Here is a 26,696-nt window from a genome sequence, read left to right as displayed (position 1 = left end):
ATTCTTTTTCTTCATTATTTTTTTAAAAAAAAAAAGAACAATTGTGTTGAACGATAGTGAAGATGATAATATTTTGTAGATTACACCCCAAAGAGAATTGTATACCTATGCCATAAACTTCCCATTATAATCATGCCCTCATTGCTAAAATATCATTTTACTTTTAAATAATTAAATAAATAAATACATAAATAAATAAATCACCATTGATATACATTTAGGACAGTTGCCGAGATGGCAGATTCCCTATCATTTGTTTACTTAGTCTTTTCTTAGATAATTTAGAGAATTTGGAAATTTTTCAAACACCTACCTTGGTAAATTATTCCAATCCCTAACTCCTCTTCCTATACATTAAAATTTGCTCCAGTTTGTCCTATTTTTAAAATGGTCACTCAAACTTATTCATCTACTAAAACCATTCCAGTCATTCCATGCCATCTCTCCACTGACAGCTTGGAACATGCAGGTTTTTTTCTCTTTTTGTGATATCTGTGCAATACATGCAATACACTGATTCCATATCAATCATTTACTGGTACCTAGTCTTTTCTTAAATGACATCAAAGAAGTTGGAAATTTATTGAACATCTCCCTTGTAAATTATTCCTATCCCATTTCCTTTTTCTATTTACAAATATTTGTCCCAATTTGTCCTTGAATTCCAACTTTAACTTCACATTATGATCTTTCCTACTTTTAAGAATGCCACTCTAGCTTAAAATAATCATTGTCATCTAATCTTAATGAAAAATCTGCTGCAGCAGTAACAAAATTAGTTTGAAATCACTATAGTTCGGTCTACCACTCAACAGTATCACACTCATCTCTATCAATATGCCAATGAAATAATAGGGCATGACACATTTTACTAACTTTTCAGTAGAAGCATTTTAAACTTCAAAACCTCATAGAAACTGTTCTTTTACCAACTTTCAAATCAAGGAATTCACAAATCTTGGTACATTCATTATACGGTAAATATGTAACTTACTTTCATTACAGAATTTTAACATACAATAACGCAAAAAAGAAATCTGTCTATGTACATGTGTAGGATGAAAGGGGTTCATAGCACTGAACTGTATTACTGTTTATTTTCATTGTCATTAGTAAAATAACAAGAGCTATATTTTAACCATGAGCATTTTTCAAGCCCTGACAAGCACAGTATCACATTTTACAATATATATATAACAATTTACAGAGGCTGCCTGGCTGAAGTGGTAAAGACTTGCTCGGTTCACCAGGAAGGTCATGGTTTTGATTCGCCATCAGGAAGTTTAAACATTTAAGAAGAGATATTTCCACTTCCAGAGGTACACATGGCCTTCAGATTCACTTAGCCAGTACCAAAAATGAGTACCAGATTAATTCGGGGGCGGGGAGCAAAGGCGGCCGGCCATAGAGCTAACCACTCTACTCCACCAAGTGCAGAGATTACGGATAGTGGAAACCTTTATCTTCCACCCCTCCAATGGTCTTCATGGCCTGTATGGAGATGACTTGGCATTTTTTTTTTTTTTTTTTTGAAATAACACCTAACCAGTTACTTTATTAACTATTACATGCATCACATCCCATAATACAGGGTACAGTTCATTATCCGTGAGGAACTTTTGAGAAACCATCACATGCCTCCTTACCACAAGATCTCATTAACTCTTATAAGTCAATGAACATCTAGAAATGTGTGCTAATTTACTCACTCTTAATTTGCTAATAATCAGTTTTATTTAACAAAAAGATTATTTTTAGGTTCTGCATTACACTTTCTAAACATTGGCAACATTTCTAAATCTAAAAATTTTAGTCAAGAATTATTAAAAAGGTATGTTTGTGTAATATGCAGTATACTTGAATAATTCCTATATCATTATTTCTGATCCAACAATTTATGTTCTGCAAATTACCTTTTGAGAGTTGATTGATGAAAATTGTTTGGTTGAGAAGATCATTGTAGATATTTACCTAGATTTTGATTTATATGGGAGAGAATAAATCATGTGACAGATTTTTCAGTCTGTCCAGTTACCAATAATTCAGATACATGTGTGGAAACATACCATACATTACCAGCCTGTTCTCAACCATATGAAGTAAAATTTTCACTCAATGGATCTTAGATTCTCAATAAAATGCTCAAATCTGGAACTGTCCTTCATAAATGACTAATTTTATGAATAGTTGTTTCAAGTAATTTAGAATTCTTCTGGCTCTCTAGATGTTGCCTGTGTTCACTAAGTTCTGTATAATTTCGGTTGCATGTTTTTTTTTCCTTCTTGGTATGTTTGGTAAACATCAAAATGACATCTGTTTTTCTTGCCTAGCTCATAGGAAATGGCTCATAGATATATATAGTCCATCCTGGCTCTTGGCTTGTTAATAATTCATTATTATTTTGATAAATCCACTGGTTTTATAGCTGTATGAATTATCAAATAGAATATGCTGGGAGCTAAAATTATTTGCATGCTTATTTTATCATAGTTTGCTGTTTTATTAGACTTGTAATAACTGTTTCTCCTGAGTTTACATTTCATTATGAGCAATTAATATCAAGGAGTGAAATGGAAAATATTTTCTGAAGTGTCAATGAAACTCATGGTCATGTTTTATTTGATGTGTATTTTCTGGAAAATTATGAGTATGATGGACAGAAACTTCAATTTTTTGCATACATATATTATAGTCATTCTGTAGTCATGCAAAATGTCATGATAGGTTTACTTTTTGTCAGAAGAAAGGCATTGTATAAGACTTGAACTTGGACAATATTTTTCATTAATGTGTTCTTTCTTTAAATTGTAGGACAAGGAAAGCAGCAAAAAGAAAGGTCGTAACAAAGAAGGTAAGCGTAAAGCATTCCCTCATTATTTTCTGAAAATGGAATAACATTTATTCCATGTGCAAGTGATTTAAGATTGAAGAATTTACACTTGATAAAACTGAAGTTGTCTGTCTTCTTCAGAACTGATGATTTGGATTGTGTAAAACAATTTATTTTCAAGATCATGCTAATGTTTTTTTTTTCTTCCTTTCTTTCACATGCCATGGAATGAGTGAATATAGATGTGCTTTTATCATTCTCATCTCAGAAGATAGAGAACTTGCTCTTGTCACAGCTTTAAGGGTGCACTATCATTGACTTGAACACTTTATGTTGCACGAATATGCAAAGCTGCTTTCCGGGTGATGTAAATGATAGGAAAGAGCCTGATGAACTTACATTAGTGATAAGGAAGGATTAGTTATAATTCTAGGTATGTGACATTGAAATAGTGACCAGTCATATCCTTGCATAGATTGAGATGCCAATTTGTGTGACCTGATGGTTATGAATGTAGAGAGAATTGTGGAGATGATGACTTTTCTTATCTTTAATGAAAACTACATTAGGCCTAATCTTTCATCAAACGCTAGAAGCCTTGAAAGAAAATAGTAACAGAAAGAGTGAATATAACGACAGTCAGTGGTGGACAGAGGGAGCACTAGAAATGAGAGAAAAGGAAATATAAATCAGATACTAAAAGATAAGGACAAACTCTGCATCTCTACCCATTACAGTTTCCATAGATGGGCTTTCACATAATCAGACCCATTTCTCCCAGTTCTGTTACTTCCTAATTTTTTCTTCTGCTTCATCAGGAGAAATGTCCGACTCGTTGGCTGAATGGTCAGCGTACTGGCCTTCGGTTCAGAGGGTCCCGGGTTCGATTCCTGGCTGGGTTGGGGATTTTAACCTTCACTGGTTAATTCCAATGGCCCGGGGACTGGGTGTGTGTTTGTACTGTCCCCAACATCCCTGCAACTCACACACCACACTATCCTCCACCACAATAACACGCAGTTACCTACACATGGCAGATGCCGCCCACCCTCATTGGAGGATCTGCTTTACAAGGGTTGCACTCGGCTAGAAATAGCCGCACGATAAAAAAATAAATAAAAAATATAAAAATCAGGAGACATACATGCACGCTCCTCGAGGGAGCATTAATGAGAGAGATTCTTTCCGATATTGGGAATGCTGGGTAATTGGAGGGAAGGAAGGAACAGAAAGAAAAAAGTTTATATTTATACTAAAAAGACAAAGAACACTCCACATACTCAGAAGGTAGAAAGGAACCCTATGGATTCAAATAAAAGTAAACTGGCCTTCCTGCAAATATAATGATTGTCGTGTTGCCGTTATGAATAGGTTATGAAAATACTCCTATGTTAACATTTCACAGTTGATCATGCGGTAAAGCACAATGGTTACAGAGTTAGTGTGTGTTGAACACTTGTTCATAAGTTAGGGCCAATTTCAAATGAGGAATAGCACAGTAAGTTGAGATTTTTTACTGCTGAAAGTCTTATCACATCAGATGTATGGTTGTACATGGTGAACATTGCATGTTGTTGGTCATTGCAAAATGATGGTGCATACATTTTCAGGAAGGATGTGTGAGCTTCAGAAAGGACCAATCATTTCACAACAACTGACACAATTAAATGTTCCAAGAAGATCAGTGGTGTAATATTCATTTCCATCACCTTTGGCAGTCCCAAAATCTTGTCATACCATGCTGTTCCTCTTTTGAAGCTTCTGTTGCAATGTATACTGTTGTTAAGTCGCTTACAAGAGATGATGTTCTCATTACATGATCAAGTGCACAAAGTGCTAGAAAAGAGTTTACTACATATTTTTTTTTTTTTAATGCTATTTGTTTGGGGCGCCGACCTATAGAGATCTCTTGCCCCTACTTGCACCATGTGATATGAACCTGCGTGTAATTGGAATGGAGGAAGTGTAGAATGTGAGGAAAGGAATGGTAAGGAAGACACAAACAGCCAGTCCCCAGGCCAGGGATATTAATCATTTACAATTAAAAACCCCTGACCCAGCCGGGAGTCAAACCCGGGGCTGCCAGATGATAGGCGGGCGCATTGCCCCTTACACCGCGGGGCCGGACTGTTACATCATTTACTCAAATTGTCACATCACTGGCTAGAACCATTCAGTCTGAGGGAAGGCCGACTAACTTTCATTTCACTTACTCTTATATGTTTGTGATTGAAAAGAAACAACAAATTTCATATGGCTATGATTACGACATCAAAAGTCGCATAAAACTATCATGTTAACTTTTTAATTTTTTAAATACCAAAGTGTTCAAATTTGTCAGAGGAGGCTAGGAAGAATTCTAGGCACATTCATAGATTTATTTATTTATCTATGTATGTCAGAAGTACAAGATATGAAACATGAAATCATAAAAAAGAAGAAGCATGAAATGGACACAAGTACACAAATACGTGTTCATCAAGTGCCTTCAAACAGTTTCCACCAAAAACTTAGGCACTTCAAGAACACTTGAATTAGCTTGAGTCAAATCACTCATTGTTCATCTGGATGGGCATAACGGGTAACAGAAGAGATGTTGTTTTGTTTGAAATTCGCCACAATCACATAGAACTGTCTTGGTCAGAAAATGCCACTTATATAAGTTGTGCCTTGTTCTTGCAACTTCAGTTCGCAGTCTGTTCAGGGACTTCTAGATTGGCCAGTTGTCTGTGTCATCAGAAGGTAGATTCCTTCGGTTCCATCCATACGGACAAATGACTAGTTCTCTCCTTCACATGGCAACTTGTGCTTTTGCAACTGTTCCTTGTAATGGTTGAGTAGTTGATAGGAAGCTCTTCCTCACTGTTAATCTCCTTTCAGCAGGTTGATATCCGTAGAGTAGGTATGAGGTCATAGATAAACATGGTGACACACACACACACACACACACACACACACACACACACACACACACACTCACACTCACACTCTCTCTCTCACTCTCTTTTCATTGTATTTAAAGAAAAATATCATTTGCACTAACTAGTTGGAGTAATTTTTTTTATATGTAAATTGTACAGTTTCAGTACAAATTAGTGAAATGCTGAATTAATGGAGAAGCTTGATATTACTCCAAATGAAGAGTCATTCAGTTTTACTTATATATTAAATATCAAAGTATTTTTAATACCACAGTTAAGTTACTAACTACCCTTTTCAGTGAACATTACAGTATTCTTTGCAAAACTTTTATTCTGAATAATATTAAACTTTGTCAGGAAGTTGGGAAGAGTAAGTGTCCTACTTGGTTTTTGGAGATAATTGTCAACATTTATAGCTATGGACTTATTTTGATAATCTAAAATTTCATATTAAACCTTCGGTGTTGAATCTGTTTCATTAGATGATTAATCAGTCAATTGAGTTAAATCATTGATTTAGTTATGGTAATCTTGATCTATGTAGGTATATGGTGTAATTATTCTGTCAGGAAAAAGACACTCAACTATTGTACCTGTTTGTATATTATTTAACTAGACCTTCCTTATTATTAATGTCATCTACAAAGCTCACATAGGAATTAAAATATAGCCTATTAAGTTTCTGTTAGATTTTTGTAGTTTGTAGTGACAGAAAAATCATCAGGATTTGCCTCAAAACATTAAAACGAGTTGTCCCCTTTATAAATGCAAGCGAGTTTATATTGATAGGTTATAATTTTAGTTACACAGCTATGTTAGTATGCTAAGTATTACAATAGAAATAGAAATTGTATTTTACAGCTCCTCTAATTTAGTCATAGTAACATGATACATAAATGTGCTGCTTTTATATCTAAAGTGAATTATAATCTAATAGTAGATTGATGTAAATACAATTTTAGTTGTAACTGGTGTGTTAAGAGCTTCAAGCACTGTTATTTCACAAAAGTGAAGTCTTAGAAATAGATCAGACAATAGATACCAAGCCTCTACCAATGCACATTCAGGCCTATAGAACTGTCACTTTATAGCAACTATATTATCATTATTCTGGGCTGGCATTTTGTTCCTCTTCAGTCACAGTTAATTCTAAATGGATTTTATTACCCCTATGTTGCAATTGGATTTCATTTTGCTGCATTTTGTTATAATGGTATTCTTGAGGCATAGATATAAATCCCATCTGTTATTACTGAACATTGCAATTGATCATTTAAACAGTATCATGAAGCAGTTTGTTCCCTGAAAAGGAAGGGGGAAAAACAACCACAAGTAGGTATTTCATTTGTGTGTGTATCATGTTTTTTTATTTTATTTATTTGTCTTTAGTAGTGGCAAAGTTAGGATTCATGGTCCTCTCTTACACTTAATCAGGGTTTATATAGATAGAATCTTCTCTTTTAATAAACTGATCTTAAAAAAAAAAAAAAGACAAAGTACTGATGAAAAATAACTCTTAAGCTGAGGTAACTCAGTGGTTTAGCTGCTGGGTCCAACCCAGAAGGCCGAGATTTGAATCCTTGCTGATCCTGGGTTGAAATTTTCATCCCAAAAATTGCATGTCATCAGAAGGACAGCCAGCATAAACCCCCAGCCAAAACCAAAATGAGCTTGGGTTGCACCAGTGACCCCAGAAATATTTGGAATGAGCTGAAGAAAGTTTAATGCTAACCCCAATAAATGTGGATTAATGCCAGAAAGAAGAATTTATCAACGTATGCCCAAACGTCTGTCTCTTTTCTCTCATCATCATTTGACAGTACCAGTTTCCCAGATACTGTTGGCAAACCTCTTCCAATCTGTCTTATTGAGATACATCCTGTTGTTAATGACTTCTTCCAGAGTCTTTCCCCAGTCTGCAATGTCCGTCTTTATGATGTCCATGCAGTGGGTTCTTGGTTTTCCCACCATCTGCTTTCCTGCCACTTGTCTCTCCAAGCTGTCCTATTTGGCTCCATCATTATGTGCCCATCAATATCGACATGCTGACCCAGTCTAAGTATTTTCTCTATAAGATAATATTATATTAAAGGATAGTACCTGTTGTGACATATTATATCATGCAACTAAAACCTGGGTAGTGACTAAGAAGAATTTCTTCCCACATGCAGAAAATGACAGAGAAATAAGGCAGACCTCAATGGCATTGGATAGTTTTTAATCTTCTTTTCCCAAAATAGTGGATTCACTCTCAGATTAGATTTGTGGTATTTGAGAATATTAAATTGCAATAACTCTATCTTGTTGGCTACTGGCACATTGAGAATTCTGTGGAAATACCTACAAAGTGACATTAGTAATGATCATTATCGGTTAGAGTAGAGATATACATATCTTCTTCTTCTTCTTGGTCAACCAACTTGCCTCAACTGCAGTTAGTGAAAAACTTATGAATCTCTGTATACCACTCTCCAGAGAGAGTTTCTTGTCTCTCACTCATCTTTGTTTATACTCCCAACATTAGATGCCAATGAAGATCCTGAGAACCAATTCTATAACTTGCTTTCCACAATCATCCCCAAGGTACCTACTAAAGATAAGCTCTTCCTACCAGGTGACTTCAGTGCTAGAGTTGGGAAGGATAATCTGCTGTGGGAAGATGTGATGGGCAAACAGGGACTCGGTAATTGCAGAGCCATTGGATTGCTGCTTCTTGGCCTCTGTATTGAACATGAACTTTTTACAACAGTTTCAAGACCACATGGTTGCACCCATGCTCTAGGGGCTCTTTCACATGAGGCAACTAGTGGCGGTGATTGGTTGCGGCAACTTGAAGCAGAGTATTATTTTAAATGAGATCTTTTCATTCATAGTGACTGCAGTTGCCGCACCGGGAAACAGTCACCGACAGTCACTCGCTCGCGCAAGTAGCAGCCGCAGCTTGGAGTCTCTGCCACTCGAGTTAGAGTATCGTTTGAAATGAGAGCTTTCACACAGTGCCACTAGTTGCTGCTACTTCTCACTGTCCACTGCAGTTTGATCCAGTTTGTGTAATTGAGGAAGTCGTGAATAACGAGGCTACTTTGTTCGTTGTCAGATATGAGTGCAAACATGGAGAGAAGTAGTCTGATTAAGTTAATAGATGAACAAGTAAACACGGAAGACCAGGTATGTGAAGTGGAGAAACATCTAGTGATTTGGAACACTTTAGTTGGTGAGTATGGAAACAAAAGTGTACAAAGAAATGCATGGCATAGCATAATAGTGAGATTTTTCCCCAAGTTTGATGACAAAACACCAGCAAAGAGAAATAAGATAGGAAAGAATTTTCCTTATATTTCATGTCTCTCATCATCTCCACTTATACTCCCAACATTTTATTAATTTGTTAGAAGAAAAGTCAATTTAGCAAGACAGTTCTTTAAATTTACAGAATATATTCAGAAAAATTATTTCATTCAGTATTTGCTCCAATGATTTTTGCTGTAGTGATATGTTTTAATCATGTAGGAGACTTACATGGTAAAGAAGATAGCAATAGAATGAAAGATAAAAGATTACTATTACTTAACTAATGTTATTAAAAAAGGGCCCATTGACAAATTAAAAATTATTAAACACATGTAAAATACTACTGTATTTCTGGTGTCCATCTATGATCTGTATAGTACTGTAGACATAATACTTATGTCTCTAAATATGATCCATATGCCATGAAACTGCACCTTCCTCACTAATAAAGTAGTTGGCAAACTCGTCTCATAAATTGTTGGCAAGCCTTGATGCAGGTCCTGAAGCAGGGACCATTTCAAACAATCCATCTACTGTCAAAGTATCTTTGATTTGAACATCATCCCTCTCTCATGCAAAATTATGCAAAACACAACACACTTTCACTATGTCTTTTGCTAGTGTAACGTCAACATTCAGTGGTCTATGGAAAATATGCCATTTGTTTGCAAGTATTCCAAAGGAACATTCAATGTATCTGTGTGCCTGCAAAAGTCTGTAATTAAAGACATTCTTCTTTACACTGAGAAAAGTGCCCACATATGGTCGCAGTATATGATGGGAAAGACCAAATCCCTCATCAGCTACGAATACAAAGGGCATTGACTCCTCAGATCCATGTATAACCTCTGTGGTGAGGGAATGTAGGGTTCCATTTTCAAGTCTCTTGAAGACTGTATCTTTAAACATGGTTGAATATGATGGCTTCCCATATGTACTGATGTCAGTGAACACAAACCTATATGACACATCACACAAAGCAATTAGCAGAATAGAAAACAAGTTCTTGTAATTATAGTACAAGGAGCCACTGTGCTCGACCTTGACAAAACTTGTATGTTTGCTATCTAGCACTCCCAGGCAATGTGGGAAATTTTTCCTTTGGTAAAACTGAGCTTCAGTCTGTAACCAGAATCTTATCTGTCACTTTAGCAAAACAGATTGGCTTCACTTGCTCCCAGACAGCTTTGCAGATTTGTTGTATTATGGTTGAAATGTTAGAGATTCCCAGTCTGTATTTGTAGTGAAGATAAGTCATGGTTGAACCTGAATCCAGATAATTGCAGAGATACAAGCATATTTTGGAACATATTGGAACCATACCACTGGGTCGACACATTACCCACACTGGGCTACAGCCATATGGGACCATACGCCAAGTTGCTAGATGGTATGGGACCTTTTTGTTCAAGAGTCAAATGTCAACCTCATCTGGAAAAACCAATAAAAATGAATCCAAACTAATGTGTGAACAAATGCCTTTCTGACCGTGAGAAGATCGACCGCACATCTCTCCGTTCCTATAACACCCATCCGGCCTCCCAGGGCCACAGAGCATTTGCAGCATAATAACACCAAACAATTCTAAAACTAACTTAAAGGCATAATAGAATGGAGGAAACTAGGATGCATTAACTACGGCAAATGGTAATAGCAGAAAATCATATTGATACATTTAATTCCTCTTGTTAAAACACATTTTATCAAATGTTACCCTGAATATTACAAAGAAAACTATACATTAAACGTAAGGAACTTCATGTTATTTTGCCTGTACTGAACCGAGATCACAATTGAACTAAAAATCTTGTAGGTGAAAAGGTGGATCCTACAAGATTTTTAGCTCAAAACTATACATATCAGATTAAATGAACAAACAATTTAGGAGATATTACTCCGTTCCATTTTAAAATTGAATTGTCGATTTGATATTCTTTACATTTTTGGACCCTTTGATAAGCACACCGATTCATTGAACACTAATTTCAAATATACTCTAATACATGTATTTGTTTGTAAATGCACAGGTTTTTTCATTAATCTATTTCTTCTCTATCGGAAGAAAATACAACACTCCCGAATTTGGAGACAACTTTGAGTGGTCGACTAATGAAATAAATAGAATCCTAATTAATACCAAAATAAAGTTAATACTTATGGACATGACACAACAAACGACACAAAATAAACAGATGTTAGGTCCGGCTTGAACTCGCATCGCATTGAATAGAGAGACCAAACCATGGGGCAGAACCTGCTCTTGACATCTGACACGCACGCGCGCGCGCGCGCACACACACACACACAATAACCCTCAAAGAACAACGTTCAATAAAATATATACACACAATACAGAACTCCACTGGAGAAACATAAAAAAATCAAACAATGAACAAAAAAATATGAATGGCTGTATTTCATGGGAAAAATTTTGTGTGACGATAAATTCTGGGTTTGCCTTGGGACTCGAACCAAAGATCTCCTGCACGCTACTGAGGTTGGGTCACTAAAAATCTGTATCTGTGATGATGATATATGAAGAACAAACATTCTAATCTGGCATTCCAGTAACTCAATATTCCCTTACAGAAATGAACATAAAGCAATGAGGAAAATTACAAATGCACACTTATTTCATGAGCCACGGGCATTTCTCTATTCTGTAGCCAGGCTTGACATATTTACTTTGCAGAGTTCTCCTTTCAACAAACACGGTCAGGGGCGCTCCCTCCTTCGACCATAAATCTCTCACTACATGGTCCTGCCTCATCTTGCCAGGCTAGTGACCCTCTATTTAAATTCTCTTAAAAGTGAGGCATTCTGTCGCCTCGGGAAATCTCGTGGTAAATCACATTTCAACCACAATTAAATACATCACATTCCAATGTTTCATTCATTTATATGTACTCTGCACATTTGCCTCTCTTTTTTTTTTTTGCTAGGGGCTTTACGTCGCACCGACACAGATAGGTCTTATGGCGACGATGGGATAGGAAAGGCCTAGGAGTTGGAAGGAAGCGGCCGTGGCCTTAATTAAGGTACAGCTCCAGCATTTGCCTGGTGTGAAAATGGGAAACCACGGAAAACCATTTTCAGGGCTGCCGATAGTGGGATTCGAACCTACTATCTCCCGGATGCAAGCTCACAGCCGCGCGCCTCTACGCGCACGGCCAACTCGCCCGGTCATTTGCCTCTCTTATGTCATGTCAAACCATTACTCATCCTAACACTTCCACAGAATCTAATCATGAAAGACCCGGGTTCACGACTTAGTGATCGCACAGAAAATAACCTATGGTTTTCTTATAACTTATACTCAAACATTCAAATGGTTATGAACATGGCCATTATTTTCAGTCTATAGAAATTATTATCTTCTTAAGAGGAAAGAAAAACCCTATCTAAATTGGGAAGACATGTAGTTGAGCCCCAGCATGTCACATATCACACAAATTTATACAGCCACTTCTCTAGATTACAATCATGCAAAATTACTTTAAAACAAGAGTACATTGCTATTCCAGTGATCAACATGTCAGCAAAGGCATATAGATGACCCTACCATCATGCATTATGGATATAAAATGAATTTCCCAATATAAAGAAAAAAGAAAAAGAAAACAATACACCGTTTGAAATCGTAAAATAAAATTATACTTTACCCTTCTTATCTAAAGCACTCTAAACCTTTTGGATATCTAATCTTTAATTCATGCTTAGGCATTACTCCGACTTTAAATTATATATACTTGAAATTTATATAATACTAGCAAGATACCCGTGCTTCGCTACGGTTTTATACTGAAATTTATAATGAATGCTTATTGTTTTAGATATATAATCCGCCGAAATTCGCGATCTGACTCGTTTTCTGCGAGAATCCAGGAAAATTCCCGATCTGACTGGTTTTCTATTATTTTACGGCACGTTTCCTCCCATTTTCAATCTTCCTTTCCAGCAATCGATTTCGTACTTCCCGGGCTAGGCTCAGGTATTCCTCCCGGTCAGTTGGGTCCGTAAATCTTTGCCATCTTTTCCTATAATCATTTTTAATATGGATAAAATCCTTCAGGAGATCCGGTGTGGTGTCATATTGGGTACCTTGGCGGCACTGAACTCGCGGCCGGACTGCATTCTTAGTCATTATCCGTCCAGGAGCCGTTTCCAGTGCGGTCCGCACATTTGACGACGGTCCGGAATATTATTATTATTATTATTATTATTATTATTATTATTATTATTATTATTATTATTATTACTATGATGTGTTGCTGGAATGGCTGATGACAGGGAAAACCAGAGTATCCGGAGAAAAATCTGTCCGCCTCCGTTTTGTTCAGCACGAATGTCACATGGAGTGACCGGGATTTGAACCACGGAACCCAGCTGTGAGAGGCCAGCGCGCTGCCGCCTGAGCAACGGAGGATCCTTATAAGTACATTAATAACAGTAAAAGCAATTGGTCTCACCTCATTCTACACCCCACCGCCGTTAAGTTTATTTACCGCCCCCCCCAAAAAAAAAATTAAAAGAATGCTTGTTTCTTTATGTTTAAGGGAGATTCCAAACACCAGTGTTCACGTCTATTACCTTCAGTTTTGAGATATAAGTATCCCCATAAAAATAATTTACTTTTTTCATTTCATTTCACAATACTCTCCCCACCCTAAGTGAATTTTCCCGCAAAAAATACTTGTTTCTTTAATAGTAAAGGATCTTCTAAATACCAATTATCACAACTCTAACTTCTTCAGTTTTTGATTTATGTGTCCTCATGAAAGGAATTCAACTCCTTTACACTCTCGCCCTCCAAGATGATTTCCCCCACCAAAACGCGTTTTTCTTTGTTTTTAAAAGAGATCCAAATACGAATTTTCACGTCTGTAACAACTTTAGTTTTTATTAGATGTATGTATTCTCATACAATTAAGTCAATTAATTTTTCAATTCATTCACCCCCCCCCCTCCTTTATTGGATTTTCCGAGAATACGTGTTTCTTTACTTTTAAAGCAGATTGCAAATATCAAATTTCACGTTTGTAACATCTTCATTTTTGAGATATCAGTAGCCTAATTAAAAGAATTCAACACCATTTTCAGTCACTTTTACCCCCCCCCCCCTCCACCCAAGTGGTATTTCCGAAAACTAAAAATACACGTTTCTTTATATTTAATAGAGAAAAAAATACCATTTTTCACTTCTGTAACATGTTAAGTTTTTTTAGATATACTGTAAAAATTCTCATTTTAAAATTTCACCCCTTTTGAGTTCCCCTTAAGTGGAGTTTCCAAAAACAAATCACCTATGTTTCTTTACATTTACAGGATATTCCAAACACCCACTCTTTACGTCTGTAACATTTTACGTTTCCAAGATATTCTGTAGATATATATAGTCTTTCAAAAAATTCACCCCAATTTGTCACTCCTGTTTAACCGCCATTAATTGGATTTTCCAAAAACTAAAAAATACCTGTTTCTTTATTTTTAAAGGAGATCCCATATACAAATTTTCAGTTCTGTAATACCTTTCGTTTCTGAAATATATGTATCCTCATTAATGGCATTCAACCCATTTTTCACCCTTTTACACACCTCCTATTAGGATTTACAGGAAACAAAAAAATACGTGTTCCTTTATTTTTAGAGGAGATTCTAACTACCAACTTTTACATCTAAATTTTAAAGTTTCAAGATGTAGACACACTCATTTTAAAAAATTCACCCTCCTTTTCACCCCCCAATATTTGGATTTTCCAAAAATGAAAAAATACGTCTTTCTTTACTTTTAAAGTGGATCCAAAATACCAGTTTTCAGGTCTGTAATATCTTCAGGTTCTGAAATATAAGTAGCCTCATTAAAGGCATTCAACCCATTATTTACCCTTTTACACCCTTCCTATTGGGATTTTCCGAAAACAAAAGAATACGTGTTTCTTTATTTTTAAAGGAGATTATAAATACCAATTTTTACATCTATAAACTTTAAAAGTTTTGAGATATAGATACACTCATTTTAAAAAATCACCCCCTTTTCACCCCCCATTAATTGGATTTTCCACAAACAAAAAAATACGTGTTTCTTTATTTTTAAAGGAGATCCAAAACACCAATTTTCAGGTCTGTAATATCTTCAGGTTCTGAAATATAAGTAGACTCATGAAATTCATTGGACCCACTTTTCAACCTTTTCCACCCTTCCTATTAGGATTTTCCGAAAACAAAATATACGTGCTTCTTTATTTTTAAAAGAGATTCTAAATACCAATTTTTACATCTATAACCTTTAAAAGTTTTGAGATAGAGATACACTCATTTTAGAATATTACCCCCTTTTCACCCCCCTTAATTGGGTTTTCCAGAAACAAAAAAATACGTGTTTCCTTATTTTTAAAGGAGATCCCAAACACCAATTTTCAGGTCTGTAATATCTTCAGTTTCTGAGATATAAGTAGCCTCATTAAAGGCATTCAACCCCTTTTTCACCCATTTTCACTCCTCCTATTGCGATTTTCCGAAAACCCAAAATACGTGTTTTTTTTTAATTTTTAATGAAGATTCTAAATACCAAGTTTTACATCTGCAAACTTTAAAAGTTCGGAGATATAGATTAGCTCATTTTAAAAATTCACCCCCTTTTCACCCTCCCATTAATTGGATTTTCCAAAAAACAAAAAATATGTGTTTCTTTATTTTTAAAAGAGATCAGAAGTACCAATTTTCAGGTCTGTAATATCTTCATTTTCTGGGATATAAGTACCGGTATCCTGATTAAAGGCATTCAACCCATTTTCCCCCATTTTCACCCTTTTTCACCCCTCCTATTGGGATTTTCTGAAAACAAAAAAATACGTGTTTTCTTATTTTTAAAGAAGATTCTAAATACCAATTTTTACATGTGTAAACTTTTAAAGTTTTGAGATATTGATACACTCATTTTAAAATTTCACCCCCTTTTTCACCCCCTTAGCGATGGAATATCCAAAAATCCTCTCTTAGCGAGCACCTACGTCTTAATATGAACACATCCCCAAAATTTCATTTCTTTATGTCCAGTAGTTTTGGCTCGGCGATGATGAATCAGTCAGTCGGTCAGTCAGTCAGTCAGTCAGTCAGTCAGTCAGTCAGTCAGTCAGTCAGGACAAGTTATTTTATATATATAGATTCCAAAGTTTCCATCCCCATCTAAATTATCTGTACTTAATAAAATCTGAAGACCGACTCAAAGCTGCTCCCTAGTCTCAAAACAAATCCATATTACTTTTACAATGCTATCCTACATAATTTACATCCCCGCATTTAAATCCTACATAATATTTCAAATCAGTGTACTTATCGACATGTTGGGATGTCCATGGATCAAGCTTCAGACAGGCCCCTGGCGAATGTTTATGCCTGCTTGATGCTGGCACGGATCACTGGTTTGAAATCTCCTCTTGCAATCACTGTCGGCACCTTCGTGGTCTCAAGATTGGATCCACTGGAACTGGCTAATACAAAAGGATGTTCAATTAACCACGTCTTCATTCGACACTATTTATGAAATTAAATTTTAGTGAAATCTAATTTAAATTTTCACCAACACTGTTTATTAAAAACCTATACAGTCTCCGCGGTCTTACAGCAATATAATCTTCTTTTGCCCACTCGAATTTTCACATTATTTCCACCTCGCCAGGATTTTTACATACGTGTTCGTAAACAGCGTGCAGATTGCATATATATTTGAGTCAAAATTGTCTCTACTACAGCATAACAACAAAATTAGACTTTTCACTCCCGCACAAAGGAAATAGATTTGCTGAGCCGCGACACACCCGGACCGTCTGTCTCCTCTCAACACTTCACGGCAAGTCCTCCTGTCCTCCACAGGGCGGTCTCTTAAATAATCTCACCCCAACTCATAGAATGGATAGCAGACTGTCCCCACTACAATTTCCAACATCGGTGATGTGGTCAAAACATGTAGCTCAGAATTCTATTACGTCTGATTATATGCGGACAGCAATCCAATTGGTAATTCAGCAGATATCTTCAGTCAAATAAATTGCTTCTTCAGGGATTTCCCATCTGGAATCTGGGCTCACAGCTGGCGTGGGTACGCTTCTAATGCTTACCTGATCTTCTTGCGATGCAACTTGACTAACGCTGAATTTTTATAACCCTTTATAATTTTGGCAGAGATCTAATATGCTCATATATGACATGCTGATCTTTCCCTTAATAAGTAATGCAGTTATCTCGAAATACCCAGTCTCAAACCAAGTTAGCATGTTGGCATTACCGTATTTCGGCTATTTTTAGTGGGCGGGGTTATTAGAATGTGTCTTCCCTCATTGTTCTTTCCTTAGCTAGCGTTCTCTCTCCGGGGATTTTTCAAGCTATGAAGTACTTGAGTAGGCACTACCAAGTTGGAGCTGTTGCACAATCCAACGCAACCTAACTTCCATACGGACAAGGAAGGTTAGAAAAATGCCTCAATTCCCTCAGCCAATTGCCGATTAATTATATCTATTACCGATACGGTTACAATATATATATATATATGTCAAACCCAACGTGTATTGTACCAGGATATACACGTACTTTCTGCTTGAAGAGCATGAGATGAACGCAATGTGTGTACGGCACATTTAAATTGGAGCGGGTACGGAGGAGAGGATTTTACTTTGAATAAAATGCTGATATATTAAACAAAGTCAAGATTATATTATCCCAGTACAGTTGGAGGTTAGTTAGGTACAATGTGCTTCCGTCCTGCTGCTGGCGATGTCCTGCGTCAAACCGCTGCTCCTCCCTTCCTCACCACGGAACAGCTCTCGGCACCACATACCACATACCAATCGCTCGAGGGATAATCTGGACAGTCTGGAAGGTCTCTGAGTTCAAGTTTCAGGTTTCGCTCACATGGAATAATGAAGCAAGTCCCCTGGACTTGTAGGATGGATGAGTAAAGAGGTGAAATTTATAATTGATTTTCACTGTTCCAATGAAGGGATTAAAGAAATACTGATATTTCACGTTGAATGTCAATGGAATCAGACAAAAGACAATTTTTTGAAGTGAACTGCACTAGTTTCTGACCTGAGACAAAAACAAGATTTTTGCAGCCGAATGTTAATGGAATCAAATCTGCATACTTCCTAACATCACTTGCACTTTGAAAAGTAAGCAAGGAAAAGAACTAACTAATGTTCTAAATGTTTGGAGAATTGAAGACACAAATGTTCATTGGGTCCTCCAGAACTTCAAGATTGCTTTGATTCGATTTACAGTAATTTGGAGAGTTCATTCATTGAAATGAACACTGTTAGATGCCATAGGAATATTATTTACACTGAGTTAAATGACAATCACTTCAACTGGGTGTTAGAAGTAATATGCCTAATGTGTGAAATTAGTCCCATTCACACACACCTTTACATTTATATATGACACCGTTAGAATACAAACTATTGAGCAAAATTAGTCCTGTTCATTCAGAAGAGTGTGTTCAAAGACTTGGAACAATATTGTTAACTCAATTTCTGAATAGTGAAAATTAGTTCTGTTCACACAATGTCCTAAGTTCACAAATAATATGAAATTATTTCACACAAAGACTGACACTGTCAAGTTAAGAAAGTTACTAGTATTATCGGCACACTTTATCATGGTGCATTTACACCCTAGTGCTGAATCAGTTGACCTCGGCAATCTTCGAGATTCGTACTGGCAACCTTTGATACACAAAGTATGAATCGCTTAAGCATCGTTGTGTGACATCTGGCGTACACTTTACGTACTAGTATTGTTGTTGTTTACACAGCAAAGCCAAACTATAGAATTCATGCTAGGAACAAGATTCGCATCGAGAAATGTTATATAATGTGTATGTGACACAGTTACTGGCTTAAGATAATAACGGTTTAGAAACTTCATATTGATTGATCATATTCTCGATTCAATTCAGATTTCAATTTCATTCAGTTGGCAGCACTACTGAAACCAGGACAGCTCCCTCCTTACTCCTAACCACCATACACAAATGCACCAAGATAAAGTGTGCTGATAATATTTCAAAGTTTTATTCATGAAAACTTTAAGTATTAATGCATAGTTTATGAACATAAGAATTGTAAGTTCTGATACACAAGATTTTAGTCACTTGAAAATGTTCAAAGTATCACATTCGCTAACTTCACAGCTAAGTCCATAGACAGAGAGATATTAAGTATGTGTTCCCACCATTATTTTTGCAGAGTATCGAAGACTTCTACTCTATAACTTCGTATCGTAGCACTGACAACCACCAGCAGTCAACCATACAGGTTTGACTGTGGGACAAGACTAATTTGTGTCCTGTTCTCACGTCTCTTTTATACTGGAGTTAGAGACGGTGACTGTTTCATATTTCCTTTAATACTGTAATTTCTTTAATCCATGGGGGATCTTATTGAAACTTAGAGATATTAATTATATTGAAGCAAGGCATACGGTGGTGTTATTCCCATGCCTGTATGATAATTATTATGGGAGGTATATTGGATAGAAAGAATGGAACATTCTATGGATGATGTGACATAGCCTGGATGAGTGGAGCCAGGTGGCTATGTCACTTGCCACATGTTAGCTGCAGCTGGCAGCCCATTAGGCACATGGTGCTTGTTTCAAAGTTTTAAAATACTTTGTGGAATGATTACAGAACCAGCGTTCCTGTTTCACTATATTCACTGCATGTATATAGCCTAAATGTATTTTTTTCCGCTGCTGTTATCCAGAAGAAATGGAAGAGCATTCACACATGCTATACCAGAGAACTTCAGAGAAAGAAGAACAATAAATGAGATTCAGGAGTAAGTGGGACAAGACTGCCCGTCATTGTATGACAGAGATGATGTAAACTCTAGTGTAGAAAATGAAGATATAAACAATATAGGACTGGGTATCCAAAAAGCAGGTGACTAGTCTGAGAAGGTTAGCTGTAGACAGTCGAAGAAAAGGAAAACCAAAACACAGGATGATGAACTGTTTGAAGTTCTTAAGAAGAAAATAATTCATGAAAGTGGTACATTGTATGAGAATAATGAGGATTTCTGCTTTCTCTGGTATCAGAAATGCACAAGGTTCCTGATGAAAGAAAACTGCGACTAAAATCTGATATTTTAGTAGTTATTTCTCAAGCACAGGGAACATATTACCAACAATGGCCACAGTCAATGCTGTACCAAGGACTAGTCAGGTATACAGCATCACAACCTAGCGCACATTATTCTGGCCAATATCCAGCATTTTCAGCAAGTCACAATTCTCTACTGAATTCCCCCCCCTCCCCCCCCCCCCCCTTTCAACTTACAACACCTCTGTACAGTATCCAAATGTATCTACATTGGAAACCATAACATCACTGGTGCCTTCTGAAGGCAACAGTGAGCTGAGTGATTTTGTGCATTTTGATAACTGTAAAATATATGTAATTTTGTCATGGTTATAATACATTAAAATGTACAAGGCACAACATGGTTCTGTTTCCTTTTGTTCATTCAAAATGGCCAGTAATTATGAGAACAACAAGACTTTTATTGGAAATTATAAGATTTATCTCAAAGTTGCAGCTAGCTTCTAGCTAGTTAGATTGGTAAACAAAGTGTGATAAAGACCTTTCCCCAGTCTTCCTGAGATCATAGGATGCACCTGCATTGTTCTTGTTCTTGTTCTGCATTTATTAATTTTTTTGGATTAGCAAAGCAAGCAGAGGCAGTTCGTCAATGTAGATATAATTTTATTGACTGGCAGTAGGGAGTTGCGTGAACCAGCAAGGCTGAGTCGCTTGTAAATTTTGACCTCTCCTCTGTAAAGGCGATCGGTTGCCACAGCCGATCACTGCCACAAGTTGCCTGCATGAAAGCAGCGTAAGCATTGGCACATTCCTGATTACATCATCACTCGACAATGTGATAAGGAAGATGTCTTTATCACCAGGACTGGTAGAAATGTTTACGATTTCTCAATGGATCACAAGCTGCTGCTGCTGCTGCTGCTACTACTACTACTACTCCAATAATAATAATAATAATAATAATAATAATAATAATAATAATAATAATAATAATAATAATAATAATAATGCTTTTAAAACATTATAAATATGTACTGAAGCGCTAACTAAACTAATCAAAACTAACCAATTCACTTGCTCATTTTCTCCATTATTTTTCTACCATTTGTTGTAAAAAAATTCTTTTCTCTCAAAGGACAATTTCTTGGCTTATTCTAATGTTACACTCAGCTTGTTAGAAGTCCTTATATCAAATTGTTCTATATCTTACTGCCCCTCCTCTAGGTTTTCTATTTCCAAGTCGTCCTGGCTGAACTTCCCATACTTGTTTAGAGACTTTTTTGTCATTCACTTTATTCGGGTGACTAACCCCTTATTCTATTTTTACTGAATACTCAATAATATTATTGTCATTAAACAACTTTGTGTTGTAGTGGACTATGTCAGTCAATAAAATATACATTAATTACATAGATTTTTCACATATCCTTCACATTTAAAATACTTATAAGTAGATATGGATCAAATAGGGTATGATTCACCAAGAGTAATACAAAATAAACATAAATCATAATAATCATTCACTGTACCTTATAAACTATGACTTCTAAATATTTGTCTGTACCAAAAATAATATAATCAAAATTATGTTCAGAGGGAATAATAGGTTTAATTTAAGAAATTTAATTTACTCTATCATATTCCAAGAATTGACTTACATTGTAAAAAGCTTTAAGTTTAAACCACATAAGATAGAACTTTATATAGATTTGATTTGTTGATAGGTATGGCTTTTAATATTAGTGCCAAGGTGCAACTTTAGAGTATCTAGAAAATTATTTTGTTTTGTGCAGTAGCTGTATACGGACGAGCAGTTAGAAAAAGTTGAAATATTTTCTTTTTCATAGATAGTGTTTTTATATATATATAAACATGGTGATATCAGATATACCAAATTTTATTAAACTAGGCCTAAAAATTTAATATTTTCCAATCTCTGATATTAGTCTGTCTTCTTTTGCTAGATAGAAACCTCTATTAAATTATTGAAGAATTGCCCCAAAGATTAATTCTATAGAGCAGATGAGAATGAAAAAATGCATAATGGAAGGTGATTAACATTTCTCAACACTCACATGAATCAAGTCTTCTTAGTAAATACCAAACTCTAGCTTTAATTTTGCACAGGTGATATAATGTCATTCTGATGGTTTCATTCTGAACTTTGTCTCTTGTTTTTCCTACAACTTTTCGTAGATATTTCATTTTATAATGGTTGGACTTTGCTATAAATAATTTTGAGGTAAGAAGTCTAGAATTAGAAGTCATAATGCTAGTTGAAAATAGAAAGTTGTGGAGGCTCTTTATTCATTCACAGAGGCTTGCAAAACTGAACACTGAAAGTCATACTGTCTATAATGAAGATATGTATGTGTGTGTGTTGTTGTTGTTGTTGTTGTTTGAGTCATCAGTCCATAGACTGGTTTGATGCAGCTCTAAATGCCACCCTACTCTGTACTAACCTTTTCATCTCTACTTAACTGCTGCATTCTACATTTGCTCTAATCTGCTTGTCATATTTATACCTTGGTCTACCCCTACCATTCTTACTGCCTACACTTCCCTCAAAAACTTAACTGCATAAGTCCTGGGTGTCTTAAGATATGACCTATCATTCTATTTCTTCTTCTGGTCAAATTTAGCCAAATCGATCTCCTCTCACCAATTCGATTCAGTATCTCTTCATTAGTGATTCGATCTATCCATCTCACCTTCAGCATTCTTCTGTAACACCACATTTCAAAAACTTCTATCCTCTTTATTTCAGAGCTAGTTATCATCCATGTTTCACTTCCATACAATGCCATGCTCCAGACGAAAGTCTTCCAACACATCTTTCTAATTCCTATATCAATGTTCGAAGTGAGCAAGTTTCTTTTCTTAAGAAAGGCCTTCTTTGTTTGTGCTAGTCTGCATTTTATGTCCTCCTTACTTCTGCCATTGTTAGTCATTTTATTACGCAAGTAACAGTATTTATCTACTTCATTCAAGACTTCATTTTCTAATCTAATATTTCCTACATCACCTGACTTTGTTCGACTGCACTCCATTACTTTTGTTTTGGAGTTATTTATTTTCATCTTGTACTCCTTACCAAAGACTCTGTCCATACCATTCAGCAATTTCTCCATATCTTCTGCAGTCTCAGATAAAATAACAATATCATCAGCAAATCTAAGGGTTTTGATTTTTTCTCCTTGGATTGTGATTCCCTTCCCAAATTATTCTTCGTTTTCCTTTACTGCCTGTTCTATGTAAACAGTGAAAAGGAGGGAAGACAAACTGCAGCCTTTCCTCACTCCTTTCTGGATTGCTGCTGCTTCTTCTTCAAAATCCTGGATTCTTATCACTGCAGACTGATTTTTATACAGATTGTAGATAATTCTTTGTTCTCGGTATCTGATCCCGATCACCTTCAGAATATCAAATAGCCTGGTCAAATCAACATTATCAAATGCTTTTTCAAGATCTACAAATGCCATGTAGGTGGGCTTGTCCTTAATTCGACCCTCTAAGATCAGACATAAAGTCAGGATCCAATGAATCAGTCAATACTGATCTACATTTAGGGCAGTCGCCCAGGTGGCAGACTCCCTATCTGTTGTTTTCCTATCCTTTACTTAAATTATTTCAATGAGATTGCCATCTCACAACATTATCCAGGTCATTTTACAGTTGCTCACAATCTTGTAACTTATTTATATATATCTATATTATATAAAATAACTTGTCCTGACTGACTGACTGACTGAATGATTCATCATCACCGAGCCAAAACTACTGGACATAAAGAAATGAAATTTCGGGGATATATTTAAGATGTAGGTGCTCGCTAAGAGAGGATTTTTGGATATTCCGTCGCTAAGGGGGTGAAAAGGGGGGTGAAATTTTAAAATGAGTAGATCTGTATCTGAAAACTTTAAAAGTTTACAGATGTAAAAATTGGTATTTAGAATCTTCTTTAAAAATAAGGAAACACGTATTGTTTTTGTTTTCAGAAAATCCCAATAGGAGGGGTGAAACAGTGTGAAAAAGGGGTTGTATGCCTTTAATCAGGATACCGGTACTTATATCTCAGAAACTGAAGATATTACAGACCTGAAAATTGGTACTTTTGATCTCTTTCAAAAATAAAGAAACACATATTTTTTTGTTTTTGGAAAATTCAATTAATGGGAGGGTGAAAAGGGGGGGGGGTGAATTTTTAAAATGAGTGTATCTATATCTCAAAACTTTTAAAGTTTATAGATGTAAAAATTGGTATTTATTATCTCCTTAAATCTTTAAAGAAACACATATTTTTTTTGTTTTTGGAAAAAAACCAATAGGAAGGGTGGAAAAGTGTGAAAAAGTGTGAAAAAAGTGGTTGAATGCCTTTCATGAGGCTACTTGTATTTCAGAACCTGAAAATATTACAGACCTGAAAATTGGTGTTTGGGATCTCCTTTAAAAATAAAGAAACCTGTATTTTTTGTTTTTGGAAAATCCAATTAATGGGGGGGGTGAAAAGGGGTTGAATTTTTAAAATTAGTGTATCTATATCTCAACACTTTTAAAGTTTATAGATGTAAAAATTTGTATTTAGAATCTCCTTTAAAAATAAAAAAACACAATTTTTTTGTTTTCGGAAAATCCCTATGGGAAGGGTGGAAAAGGGTGAAAATGGGTTGAATGCCTTTAATGAGCCTACTTATATTTCAGAACCTGAAGATATTACAGACCTTAAAATTGGTATTTGGGATCTACCTTAAAAATGAAGAAACAGGTATTTTTTTGTTTTTGGAAAATCCAATTAATGGCGGTTAAACAGGAGTGACAAATTGGGGTGAATTTTTCGAAAGACTATATCTACAGAATATCTGAGAAACATAAAATGTTACAGACGTAAAAAGTGGGTATTGGGAATTTCCTGTAAATGTAAAGAAACATGGGTGATTTGTTTTTGGAAACTCCACTTAAGGGGAAATAAAAAGGGGCAAAATTTTAAAATGAGAATTTTTACAGTATATCTCAACATGTTACAGAAGTGAAAAATGGTATTTTTTATCTCTATTAAAAATAAAGAAACGTGTATTTTTAGTTTTCAGAAATACCACTTGGGCGGAAGGAAGGGGGGTAAAGGTGACTGAAAATGGTGTTGATTTCTTTTAATTAGGCTACTGATATCTCAAAAATGAAGATGTTACAGATGTGAAATTTGATATTTGGAATCGGCTTTAAAAGTAAAGAAACACGTATTCTCGGAAAATCTAATGGAGGAAGGGGGGGATTGAAAGAATTGAAAATATATTGACTTAATTGTATGAGAATACATACATCTAATAAAAACTAAAGTTGTTACAGACATGAAAATTGGTATTTGGATCTCCTTTTAAAAACAAAGAAAAATGCGTTTTGAGGGGGAAAACATCTTAGGGGGCGAGAGTGAAAAGGAGTTGAATTCCTTTCACGAGGACACATAAATCAAAAACTGAAGAAGTTAGAATCGTGATAATTGGTATTTGGAAGATCCTTTACTATTAAAGAAACAAGTAATTTTTGCCGGAAAATTCACTTATGGGGGGGGGGGGGGGGGAGGAGTGTGAAAGGAAGTGAAAAAAAAGTGAATTATTTTTATGGGGATACTTATATCTCAAAACTGAAGGTAATAGACGAGAAGGTTCATGTTTGGAATCTCCTATAAACATAAAAAAACACTCCTCTTTTTAATTTTTTTGGTGGGGGTAAATAAACTTAACAGCGTTGGGGAGTAAAAGGAGGTGGGACCAATTTATTTTTCTGTTCATAATGTACTTATAAGTAGCCTCCGTTGCTCAGACGGCAGCGCGCCAGCCTCTCACAACTGGGTTCTGTGGTTCAAATCCCGGTCACTCCATGTGATATTCGTGCTGGACAAAACGGAGGCGGGACAGGTTTTTCTCCGGATACTCTGGTTTTTCCTGTCATCATTCATTCCAGCAACACTGTCCAATATTTCATTTCATTTGTCATTAATCGATCATTGCCCCAGAGGAGTGCTTCGGCAGCCGGCACAGTTCCTGTTGTCGCCGTTAGATCTAGCTTTATTCATTCCATTCCTGACCCTGTCGAATGACTGGAAATAGGCTATAGATTTTCGATGTACTTATTCTTATCATAAACCGATCATTTTTAATCTTTCCTGGGTTCGTTTTCAACAGCCATCTTTTCCTTCGGAAAACGTTCTTAGATTACAGTAGACTCTCCTGGCATATAAATAAAAATGTAAACACATTTGAAATAAACGATAGGAATGTGATTGATCGTCAAATTGTTCACCTCTATAATAAAGTCAATAATGCACGGAAGTATGTCATTCATATCGCCAGAAATCCCACACACTTGCCTACGCGCGACAATGTTGCTGGTCACACTGTCAACAATGACAATGGCAGCAGATGTAATTTACCACCAAGTAACGGTCTTGCATCTTGCTGTGGGGTCCAGAACATATAATAATAATAATAATAATAATAATAATAATAATAATAATAATAATAATAATAATAATAATAATAATAATAATAATAATAATAAG

At 35.7% G+C, this 26,696-nt stretch overlaps 1 protein-coding gene across 4 annotated transcripts in view; it reads left to right on the top strand.

Moving 5' to 3' along the window:
* LOC136885079 (uncharacterized) overlaps positions 1 to 26,696 on the top strand; it is a 1,401,330-nt gene that overhangs the window by 1,188,322 nt on the left and 186,312 nt on the right. For all 4 annotated transcript variants that reach the window (XM_067157511.2, XM_067157504.2, XM_067157532.2 and 1 more), the window contains one exon: positions 2,812 to 2,851. In XM_067157511.2, coding sequence (XP_067013612.2) covers positions 2,812 to 2,851 — 40 coding nt within the window. The remainder of the gene's footprint in view (positions 1 to 2,811; positions 2,852 to 26,696) is intronic.

Source organism: Anabrus simplex, chromosome 1, assembly GCF_040414725.1.
Source record: "Anabrus simplex isolate iqAnaSimp1 chromosome 1, ASM4041472v1, whole genome shotgun sequence".
Classification (NCBI taxonomy): domain Eukaryota; kingdom Metazoa; phylum Arthropoda; class Insecta; order Orthoptera; family Tettigoniidae; genus Anabrus; species Anabrus simplex.
Note: the sequence above shows the minus strand (reverse complement) of the source record. Positions and strands in the feature narration are given on the sequence as shown.